Source organism: Nerophis lumbriciformis, linkage group LG12 (assembly GCF_033978685.3).
Source record: "Nerophis lumbriciformis linkage group LG12, RoL_Nlum_v2.1, whole genome shotgun sequence".
In the NCBI taxonomy this organism is placed as follows: Eukaryota; Metazoa; Chordata; class Actinopteri; order Syngnathiformes; family Syngnathidae; genus Nerophis; species Nerophis lumbriciformis.
Window position 1 is genome coordinate 34,588,146 of NC_084559.2, and position 12,492 is coordinate 34,600,637.

Genomic DNA, 12,492 nt, shown 5'->3' on the forward strand with positions numbered 1-12,492 from the left:
CGACTTGTCCAGGGTGTACCCCGCATTCCGCCCGATTGTAGCTGAGATAGGCTCCAACATTTCTTTTTTTAAACTTAGGACTTCCGGCTGGCCGGATTTTGGACGCTGGCGGGCTTCATCCGGCCCGCAGGTCGTAGTTTGGGGACCCCCTGCACTAGTATATCTTACCTTTACTTGTAAATTAAGTCCATTCGCCTTTCCTTCTGCACGAAGATCTCTATGACTTTGTTGTCCTTTTTCTCTTTTCTTTGAGTCTTAAAAGTCTCTCTTTCTCAATTGAGATAATTGCCACGAAATGCAAGCTCCTGTTTCCCCAAAAAGCAAGTCTTAATATCTCACAATTTTCCTTTACATTGGCATTGTGGATGCTGATATTTAGTCTCATTTAGAGCCAGATCAATACATGATATTCCAAACGTTTTTAAAGAAATCTGACCTTGAATGTGGGCAGAGGAGCTTTCATGTTTTTTGAGGCTTCTTGGCAGGTTTTTCAGATCAGTATATCCCAGTTGAGTCCTAACACGGTCACTCGTTTAGAATAAAAGGCAGGAAAAGCAATAAAGACGTTTTTTTTGTAGCACAGCCAAAAAGCCATTCTTTTCCAGTGTACCAATCCTTTTGAAATTAACGCGTTATTTTCTGTCCTCTGACCACACACGTTTGAGTCAAATCTGTCAGCTCTGGCGTTGGTCTGCCAGTATTAATGACTTCTTGCTTTGATTGACAAGGACTTGGATTTCCCTCGCCCGGACTCGGGTCACCCTTCTGGAGCCAGGCCCGGAGGTGGGGCACGATGGCGAGCGCCTGGTGCCCATGGGGCCCGGCCTGGTACAGCTCGAAGAGGCAACGTGGGTCCCATAGAGGTCGGGTGCAATGTGAGCTGGGCGGCAGCCGAAGGCAGGGCTTTTGGCTAGCTCTTGGGACGTGGAACGTCACCTCGCTGGGGGGGGGGGGGGGGGAGGAGCCAGAGCTGTTGCACGAGGTGGATATAGTCGGACTCAATTCGACGCACAGCAAGGGTTCTGGAACCAGTTCTCTCGAGAGGGGCTGGACTCTCTTCCACTCTGGCGTTGCAAACAATATAGAGGCTATGGGCTGGGGTGGCAATTCTTGTTGCCCTCCGGCTCAAAGCCTGCACGTTGGACTTTAATCCAGTAGACGAGAGGGTAGCTTCTCTCCGCCTTCGGGTCGGGGGGACGGATGCTGACTGTTTGTGCTTACGCACCAAACAGCAGCTCAGAGTACCCACCCTTTTTGGATTCCCTTGAAGGAGTACTGGAGAGTGCTCCCTTGGGTGATTCCCTTGTGTGTGTGAATTGTGTGTGAGGTTCTACACATGCACGCTGGGATAAGTGAATCAAGTGAATCACATCACCAACTCCAAAGTTATGATACTCCCGTATACTAAAGTAATGTCTGATCATTACCTTATAAAATTCAAAGTTCTGACTCATTGTCAACAAGCTAATAATAATAACTGCTTTAGCAGCCGCTAGAGATCAAATGCCGCCGATTCCAATGGCTTGGACATGTTCTGATGATGGACCAAGACCGCATCCCCAAGATCGTACTACGTTGGACTCCACCTGGAAAAAGGAAGCAAGGCCGGCCCAAGAACACGTGGCGGCGTACGGTGACAGCTGAGCTGAAGGAGATGAACCTAACCTGGGGCGAGGCACAGCATTTTGCTCAAGACAGGTCCAGATGGAGGCAGATCGTCAAAGCCTTATGTCCCGTCAGGGACGAAGGGGATTAAGTAAGTAAGTAAGTTAGCAGCCGCAACATTAATGCTGCCACAACGATGACTCTTGCTGGCCTACTGCCTTCAGTATTGGCACCATTCCCAAATTATCTATTGATAACCTCACTAACAACTTTAACGACGCCCTACGCGAAACCATTGATAGTATAGCACCGCAAAATCTAAAAAGGGCCCCTAAAAGGCGTACCCCTTCGACCCAACTCTCTCGTTTGAGTCACACATTAAGAGTGTTACTAAAATGGCCTTCTTTCATCGCCGTAATATCGCTAAAATTCATTCTATTTTATCCACTAGCGACGCTGAGATCATTATTCATGCGTTCGATACGTCTCGTCTTGATTACTGTAACGTATTATTTTCGGGTCTCCCTATGTCTAGTATTAAAAGATTACAGTTGGTACAAAATGTGGCTGCTAGACTTTTGACAAGAACAAGAACGTTTGATCATATTACGCCTATACTGGCTCACCTGCACTGGCTTCCTGTGCACTTAAGATGTGATTTTAAGGTTTTACTACTTACGTATAAAATACTACACGGTCTAGCTCCATCCTATCTTGCTGATTGTATTGTACCATATGTCCCGGCAAGAAATCTGCGTTCAAAGAACTCCAGCTTATTAGTGATTCCCAGAGTCCAAAAAACGTATGCGGGCTATAGAGCGTTTTCTATTCGGGCTCCAGTACTCTGGAATGCCCTCCCAGTAACAGTTAGAGATGCTACCTCAGCAGAAGCATTTAAGTCCCATCTTAAAACTCATTTGTATACTCTAGTCTTTAAATAGACCCCCCTTTTAGACCAGTTGATCTGCCGTTTATTTTTTTTCTCTGCCCTGCCCCCCTCTCCTTTGTGGGGAGGCACAGATTCGGTGACCACAGATGAGGCCGCTAGCTGTCCAAAGTCGAGACACAGTGTGGACCACTCATCTGTGCATCAGTTGGGGACGTCTCTGCGCTGCTGACCTGTGTCCACTCGAGATAATCTCCTGCTGGCCCCACTATGGACTGGACTCTCACACTATTATGTTAGATCCACTATGGACTGGACTCTCACAATATTATGCTAGATCCACTTGACGTCCATTGCACCGGTCGCCCGAGGGGGGGGGTTTCCCCTCCAAGGTTTCTCATTGTTATCCCATTGGGTTGAGTTTTTTCTTGCCCTGATGTGGGATCTGAGCCGAGGATGTCGTTGTGGCTTGTGCAGCCCTTTGAGACACTTGTGATTTAGGGCTATATAAGTAAACATTGATTGATTGATTGATTGATAATGCAACATAAATTAACCTTAGGTGGATGAATGCCGACAATATATCTGCTGACTACTGAAATGTGTCAGAAACTGTTCCGTTGGACGACAAGCATACAATAAATATTTGACTACAAAATACAAAAGCATATTACAAAAGGTTGTTGTTCACTGGACGAGGTGACACCTAGAAAGTTAATAGTTTATTTGTCTCTGATGTGCACCTCAATCAGTCTGAGTAGTAATAGTTTGCAATTTTTTTTTAAATGGTTACCCAGCACAGCATTGGCGTTGGTAGGCTCAAGCCCCCCTAAATAATTTGGTGTTAAAAAAAAAAAAAAAAAAAAAATCTATTTTTTTAATTTTATTTTATTTTTTTACAAATACATGCCGACATAGGCGGTGATCGGTAGAAAGCTCCGCCCCTCTCTTCACCCGAGTGTCCAAAACATGAGGCCGCAAATCCGATGACACAACAACAAAGTCGATCATAGAACTGCGGCCTAGGGTGTCCTGGTGCCAAGTGCACAAATTGACACCCTTATGCTTGAACATGGTGTTCGTTATGGACAATCCGTGACGGGCACAAAAGTCCAATAACAAAACATCACTTGGGTTCAGATCCGGGCGGCCATTCTTCCCAATCACGCCTCTCCAGGTTTCACTGTCGTTGCCAATATGAGCGTTGAAGTCCCCCAGTAGAACGAGGGAATCACCCGGGGGAGCACTCTCAAGTACTCCCTCGAGTGAATCCAAAAAGGGTGGGTACTCTGAGCTGCTGTTTGGCGCGTAAGCGCAAACAACAGTCAGGACCCGTCCCCCCCACCCGAAGGCGGAGGGAAGCTACCCTCTCGTCCACCGGGTTGAACTCCAACATGCAGGCTCTGAGCCGGGGGGCAACAAGAATTGCCACCCCAGCCCGTCGCCTCTCACTGCTGGCAACGCCAGAGTGGAAGAGAGTCCAGCCCCTCTCGAGAGAACTGGTTCCAGAGCACTTGCTGTGCGTCGAGGTGAGTCAGACTATATCCAACCGGAACTTCTCTACCTCACGCACTAGCTCAGGCTCCTTCCCCCACAGCGAGGTGACGTTCCACGTCCCAAGAGCTAGCTTCTGTAGCCGAGGATCGGACCGCCAAGTGCCCTGCCTTCGGCTACCGCCCAGCTCACATTGCACCCGACCTCTATGGCCCCTGCTATGGGTGGTGAGCCCATTGGAGGGGGGACCCACGTTGCCTCTTCGGGCTGTGCCCGGCCGGGCCCCATGGGGACAGGCCCGGCCACCAGGCGCTCGCCATCGTGCCCCAACTCCGGGCCTGGCTCCGGAGGGGGGCCCCGGTGACCCGCGTCCGGGCGAGGGAAATCTGAGTCTCGGTTCTTGCATTTCCATAGAAGTCTTCGAGCTGCTCTTTGTCTGATCCCTCACCTAGGACCTGTTTGTCTTGGGAGACCCTACCAGGGGGCATGGAATCCCCCGGACAACATAGCTCCAAGACATTTAATATAAAATGTAAAAATGAATAAATACATAAAAAGAAAAAGAAAAAAAATGGTTAAAAGCCATCGTCCCGGGGAGCATTTAATTTTGTCCTTTGCATTTTTTTTTACCGACAACGGGACTCTGTTAATCTCAAGCCCTGGAAGTTAAATTTTATTGTTTGCATTATTTGTTTCAGCATTGCACTTTGAAGATGGTCCCTCAGCTCTTTGACAGCTTTGGCTCTTTTTCAGATCAGCTAAGTCTTTCTTATTTACAGTATATATAAACATTACTCATTTCTATTCAGACTTCCATATATATTTAATTTCCTTAACGGCTTGCCATAATACATATATATATATATATATATATATATATATATATATATATATATATATATATATATATATGTATATATATATATATATATATATATATATATATCGGGATAATTTGGCTTGTATATAATATATTTATATATATATATATATATATATTAGAGATGCGCGGATAGGCAATTTATTTCATCCGCAACCGCGTCAGAAAGTCGTCAACCATCCGCCATCCACCCGATGTAACGTTTGATCAGAACTGCACCCGCCCGCCATCCGCCCGCACCCGCCCGAAGTTTTATTTACGGAGGCAATAATTGAGCATGGATTTCCAATCGCACTGGCTGATCACATGGGACAGTTAAATGTTTGTAATGCAACCTTTAAAAATCATTACGCGGTGATCGCGGTCCCAAAAATAAACTTTTCTTGCATGATAATGTCCAGAAAAATTCGCTTTATATTACTATAGAGTCCTTTTAACGAATGAGTTTGATGGTTTATCACAAACCTTAAATGAAAGAAGTCCTTTATTCTCCTGCACCATGCGCGCGTGCGCTTTGGCCTTGCTTCGTGTTTGGTGCGCAATCCTGTCGGCTGTATTTCACAGCACGACATACTGTTAAAAGTGTTTATACTATTTATGCTTTCAAGTCCAAGTTGAAGAAATCTTGTTAAATGTTGACAGCATAACTACCAAAATACAGAAGTATGTCCTTAATATTTTTGCAGTGCTATTTCTGTTGAAAAGTTCAAATGATTACATTAGAGATGTGATGTGCCACTTTTCAAGTGTCTGATGGCTTAAATTAATTTTCATTAATTTTTCATATTTTGAATTCTTTTGAAAGGCTTACAAAAAAACTACATTTGAATTGTAATTCCATGCTATTGACAGGACTATTAATTTTAATGAAGTTAGCTTACCATGTTTACAGTATGATAATTGTGATAGAAATGTGAATTTTAGGCACAGAATATTTTTTACAATTGAACAAGGCAGTAGATTATACAAGCTTGGACAGAAAGTTAATGACACCAATTTTTTTTTTAATGGAATTGTTTAGTACTGTTTTACTATTTGTTTACTGTAAAAAGTGTTTATACTGTTTATACTTTCAATTAACAAATTGAAGTCTTGTGAAAGGTTGACAGGATAACTGGCATTAACTGTCAAAATAATTTCAAACTATTGAAGTTAGCTTACAGAATAAACATGCCAATCAACCCATATGATTTTTGCTGTAATATTTTTGTTTTGAAAAGTCACTGTGACTGATAGAAAAGTGATGGTTTTAGCAACATTTTAACCTGTCTGAATGCTAATAATCATTTTGCGTCGGGGGGCGAAGCCCTGAACCCTCCACCAAGACTTTGTCCTGGACCTACCGGGGCCTGCGGCCCTTGGACCCTGGCTACTAGGTTTTTCTGATTTCAAAAGTTGGCAGGTATGGTGAGGTTATAAAGCTTTTGCCTGTTAAAGAAAGGAGACTGATCCAATGCAGCACAGACTTTCGCGTGCCACGCTGTCATGACCCAGACGCACACCAGTGCGCAATCATATGGGAGCCGTGCTGAGCGCACCTCCAAGCGCGTCTCGCTGCCGGCGACGGCCAGGTATAGGCCCACGCTCCTGCGCCATCCATTTTCAGGGCTAGTTGATTCGGCAGGTGAGTTGTTACACACTCCTTAGCGGGTTCCGACTTCCATGGCCACCGTCCTGCTCTCTATATAAACCAGGGTGAGCCCCACCCCTTTCGTGAGCGCACTGCGCGCGGAGTGACCCCTGTTACGCGCCCCCGGCAACAGGGGTGGCGGGCAGGTAAGCTGCGCGGGCGGAGCGCACGGAGTGACCCATGTTACGAGCCCCCGGCCACGGGGGTGGCGGGCAGGTAAGCTGCTTACCTGCTGCGCGTGACGCCGGCCGCGGCGAAGGCGGACGAGGCGGGGTGTCGGTGCGGTGGGCGCGGTAGTGACCCTGGACGTGCGTCGGGCCCTTCTCGCGGATCGCCTCAGCTACGGCTCCCGGTGGAGCCCTCCCGGGGGAAGGGGCCTCGGTCCCGGACCCCGGCGAGGCGTCCCTTCTCCGCTCCGTAAAAGTGTCCATCTCTTTTCTTTTTTCTTCTTCTGTTGTGGCATATGCAGCAGGTGCCTGCTCGTTTTTCGTATGTGGGTAACAACATTTAACTATGTATATATATTTCCGAATTGGTTTAACTGCCACCCGCAAAAAAAAAAAAATAAAAAAAAAAATAAAAAAAATAAATCTAATTAATCCGCCCGACCCGACCCGCGTGCGGATAAAATCGTATTTTTTTAAATTTCATCCGCCCGATCCGCGGATAATCCGCGGACTCCGCGGTTGTGCCCGCAAACCGCGCATCTCTAATATATATATATATATATATATATATATATATATATATATATATATATATATATATATATATATATATAAATATATTATATACAAGCCAAATTATCCCGATACAGATATTACTTTAATTCAAGTAATTAACTAATATTTCCAGGGCTTGAATTTTCAACCATTTTAGTCACTTATGTGCCCAAAATGTAATTTGTGCAACTTCAAAACATTTGGGAACAAACAATTATTGTATTGTGAGCGAAAGTCGTGGCATTAGCCTCTATGTTGTGAATGAATAACATAGAGGCTAATGCCATGACTTTCATTGTGTTTCAGTGTTTCTTGAAGGATCATGCAAGTAATTGTTTCTTGTTGATGCTGTAAACAAAATGTCACTGTGCAAACCCATGTTTGTTGTACTGAACACAGATTGAAAATAAACCGACTGAAATAATAATAATAATAACAATGAATAATTTCTAAGTCTTTGTTAGCCGTTTGTGAAGTTTTGTGCACGTGCGCTACGTTCGCTCGCATCCTGTGCATCTCCTGGGGGCTAAGCCCCCCCTGTCCTTAAAAGCTAGTGATGCCCCTGCAGCACAGTATGAATACAATTGCATGCCTGAAGCATGACAATTGGCATGAGGCAACGCACATGTCCTGTAACAAAAGGGCGTACACCAGGATTTTGGGCTCTCCCACACTTAATAAATCAGGCCTCTGGAGTGTTGGCCACACCTTGGCTATATACATTTGCCGGGTGCATGCAAACATACAGATCTGTCTGCTAATAGACTGATTAGTCATACGTGCTTTACAGAAAATTACAAGAAGGCAAAAATAAAAATGAAATTCCAGTTAAAATGTGGGTGTAAATAAAAACAATTAAGTTGTCGTGTACAATTTAATAAAAGTGTGTTTAGCCTAGATTTGAACATTGCCAATGTTTCGGCCTGTCTCACATCTTCTGGAAGACTAGTCCAGATTTTAGCAGCATAAAAGTGAAACGCAGCCTCACCATATTTTATCCTGACTCTGGGCACCAGCAGGAGACCATTCCCTGAGGTTCTCATGGTTGTAACATGTCAGAGATGTACTTTGGCAAAAGACCATGAAAATCGGTTTTAAAGTCTATTCTCTGAGCAACAGGAAACCAGTGCAGTGACCTAAACACTGGACTAATATGGTCGTATTTCCTGGTTATCGTCAGTTCAGTTCAGTTCAGTTTCAGTTTATTTGGAACATACATACGATACAATGTAATGCATCACAAACAATTCCAGTTGTTTCATTACAGCACGTCCGAAAAGGAGTAGGAAGGAGCCGAGTAGTTGGTGGCCATGTTCTTCAGGTCGGTCTTTTCCCTCCCACTTTGGACTTGATGTATCCGTACAGGTTGGCTCCCTTGCTCCTTGCAGCCCCACACCCATCAGGACCTGTGCAGCGTTCTTTTGACTGACTCCACGTGAGGCCACGACTATGCACGGTGAGTCTCTCTTGTGTGCGTGCTTGGGTCTCGCGTTGTGGTGTACATCTGACTACAAGCCACTCAAAACATTATCATCTCCAAGTCACAACACTGACATTGTATTTGCGTGCAGGTGCGGCCAGAGAGAGAGAGAGAGAGAGACATGCTGGTCCTCAAGTGATGGCGTGATAAGAGTACACCGTCACAGACAGTCAACAGAAAGTTTCTCCTCAACTTTTGTAACCTACAATACCACCATGATCCAGGCCACTGCAGCAGCAGATGAATGCATTAATGTTTTAAGAGTGTACCACACCCGCAGACACCACTGTCTTGTTCTGCAAGAGGGCATTATTTCAAAACTAGAACACCACGCCCACAGAGACACATTCTGCCTCCACTACTTGAGTCTGCTCGGTCCTTACCTGACCCATTACCTGCCGGCTCCGTTTCAGGGAGAGAACAGGTGCGTCTCCTACATCCAGTCTCCGTGAGTCATGTCTTGTATTTTTTCTAGTCCATATATTGATCTTCAGTATTTAATTTATTTGAACAATACTTTGGCTTTGTCCAGTTCTCCATCAAATGTGATGTAGACTTTGCAGTTGGCCTTCCTAGTGTTAATTTTTACAGCAATTTTGATTTAGTTTGAATCCTGGTCTGTTCGCTAAAATAATTGTAATATAGGAATTCATCACAAAAAATAGAGCTGAATGCTCTCAAAGAATATACCAATAAGTTAATTATTTCACACTATTATATATTTACATTACACTTAAAATAAAAGAAACACGTTTTTTATCAGCTGTTAAATGACATATATAAATAATATGACATATTCTGTAAAAAATTAACAAATTAACTCTTCATAGCGCTCTAGTCATCTACAGTATTATTCACCACTGCTCTTAGCAACAAACACAACAGTTAACATCCATTATTATATCAAAATAGTTGTGTAAAAAGTAATTTACTTCACTTGCCAGGATAACTCACCTGCAGATGCTGTTTCAAGTTTGTTGTGTGCCCACCAATGTGAGGGAGGAGTATATTTACAGCTAGAATTCACCAAGTCAAGTATTTCATATATATATATATATATATATATATATATATATATATATATATATATATATATATATATCCATCCATTTTCTACCGCTTATTCCCTTTGGGGTCGCGGGGGGCGCTGGAGCCTATCTCAGCTACAATCGGGCGGAAGGCGGGGTACACCCTGGACAAGTCGCCACCTCATCGCAGGGCTATATATATAAATATATATATATATATATACATATATATATATATAAGAAATACTTGACGAAATACTAAGTCAAGTATTTCATATATATATATATATATATATATATATATATATATATATATATATATATATATATATATATATATACATACACATATATATAAGAAATACTTGACTTTCAGTGAATTCTAGCTATAAATATATATTTATTTTATTATATATATATATATACATACATATAAGAAATACTTGACGAAATACTAAGTCAAGTATTTCATATATACATATATATATATATATATATATACATACATATAAATATATATATATATATATATATATATATATATATACATTTCATTCATTTATTTACACATATACACACACATAACACTCATCTACTCATTGTTGAGTTAAGGGTTGAATTGTCCATCCTTGTTCTATTCTCTGTCACTATTTTTCGAACCATGCTGAACACCCTCTCTGATGATGCATTGCTGTGTGGCACGCACAAAAGTGCTTTCATCAAATGCACTAGATGGCAGTATTGTCCTGTTTAAGAGTGTCACAACATTGCTGTTTACGGCAGACGAACTGCTTTACGGTAGACAAAAACGTGACTGCTGTTGTTGTGTGTTGTTACCGCACTGGGAGGACATTAATGAAACAATAAACCCACATAAGAAACCAAGAACTCGCCCTCGATCATTCTACAGTTATAACGTGATTGGGCAGGTATGCTGTTTATATTGTGGGTTAGCCTCTGAATTTCGGGAGTCTCCCGGAAAATCCGTGAGGGTTGGCAAGTATGCGTGAATGTAAACGCCGTCAACGAGACTAATTATCTCTCAATTGCCCCAAAAACATCTGAACTTAGCATACGATGCACCAAACATTTGCAGAAGTAGCAAGGCAAGACATTCAGTTTAAATGCTGTAACAGTATGTGACAAAACTTACATTTAGTCGTCAACGCTCACAAGGCTGGCTGCCACCATTGATTGAAACCGGCTATTCTGACAAAGACTTGTTTTAAAGGGGAAATGACGTCACAGATTGACCTATTAACTTAAAGACACAGGAACATTACAGAACTGTTTAACGGCACACAATAGGCTTTCGTACACAGCCGCCCCCAACTGTCCGTATGGCAGTTGAAACTAGAAGAAAGTCTATGAGGTAGTGTCCTCGTCATCAAGAGGTGGAAGCATGATCAGTCGGGTGACTGGGCGAAGGTAGGTGCGATTCTTCACTTGTACTCTGGCAGTCCGGACTCGTCCATCTGCTCCTGGATGTGTCTGAGTGATCCGTCCTCCAGGCCACGATCCTCGTCAAGACAACTTGACCAGCCAAAAGGGTCTTGCCATCGTTCCTCTACTTGTTACGTTCTTGAAGCCCTGGCAGGTAATGCTGGATGAAAGACGACCATCGTAGATTGCTTGAGGTAGAGATGAATCGTGACGGCCCATAAGAAGGAGATTGGGCGTGACTGGGTCTGGGTCTGCGTCCGAAGACAGGTAATCGAGAGGTTTAGCAATCATTATGCCTTCAACCTCTATCAATGTTGTCAGTAATACTGGTTCAGGGTCTATTTGGTCTTTCAGAACAACTCTGAGTGCTGTCTTAATGGATTTTACTTCTCTCTCCCATGTGCCCCCAAAATGTGGTGCGCTTGAAGGATTGAATCGGAATGAAATCTGGTGCTCTGCAAGTTGCTCTCTCAACTGTGGTTCCATTGAAGCAACTGCGTCACATAATTCATGTTCTCCACCAACAAAGTTGGTACCATTGTCCATGAGGAGTTCAGAGGGTTTTTTGAGTAATTCTGTGGCTCCTTCGTATTCTGGTGAAAGTGATGCAAGTCGACTGTCTGAAGGCAGAGACCGTTCAGCCTTGAGCGCTCTCAACTCTTCTGGAAAACAATCTCCTTGTGTCTTTTGCAATACAAGCTTTTCGGCTTGCAGAAAATCCACGGCGGAAGGTGGGAATGAAGCACCAGCATCAGCCGCCCCATGAAGGGAGCCAGCTGTCTCTTGTAGAAGCTGATTCCATGTGGAGAACTTACTGAAATCAGTAAGCTGAGTGGATGAAGCACTGGAAATAGTTCCAACGAAGGCGGATTTTCTTAGCTCTGTGGCATCCGGTTCCGGTTCAGTATATGGGGATTCAGTGGTAACGTGCAAACAGGAAGGCTGATGGGAAGATGCGGAGATCACAGACGGACCTTGTAGGGACCAGCCTAGGTTGGTACAGACTGCTATGGGCCCGCCAGGTGGGCCTGCTCGCACCGGTTCTGTAGGAGCAAGAAGCGGAGACATATCAGAACCTATGAGGAGTAGCGGTTGCGCTCGATGGATAGGCAGCAAAGGAAGGTCTTTGAGGTGCTCGTAGAGTTTTTGGAGGGCCGCTACTGGATATGTGTGCTGAGATAGGCTCAGATTCTCAGCTGTGAAGGCATTTTTAATCCAATATTTCTTGCTTGGCTTGAAGATGGGGGAAACGTGAAGGCTGACTGACGAACCATTGAGCACTTTCACTTCTTGAACAGTTCTTAGGTGAAGGGTTTCAGGATGC

At 43.8% G+C, this 12,492-nt stretch overlaps 1 protein-coding gene across 2 annotated transcripts in view; it reads left to right on the forward strand.

Annotated features, from left to right (window-relative positions):
• The first annotated feature begins 8,809 nt into the window (after positions 1–8,809).
• The window catches only part of LOC133623298 (beta-1,4-galactosyltransferase 4-like), a 47,738-nt gene continuing 44,055 nt past the window's right edge, over positions 8,810–12,492 (forward strand). Inside the window, exon 1 of one of the 2 annotated variants that reach the window (XM_061986473.1) lies at positions 8,810–9,121. In XM_061986473.1, the coding sequence (XP_061842457.1) occupies positions 8,913–9,121 (209 nt within the window). In that variant the 5' untranslated portion in view covers positions 8,810–8,912. Of the gene's footprint in view, positions 9,146–12,492 lie in introns of both variants that reach the window. The other variant, XM_061986472.2, reaches the window with a different exon arrangement.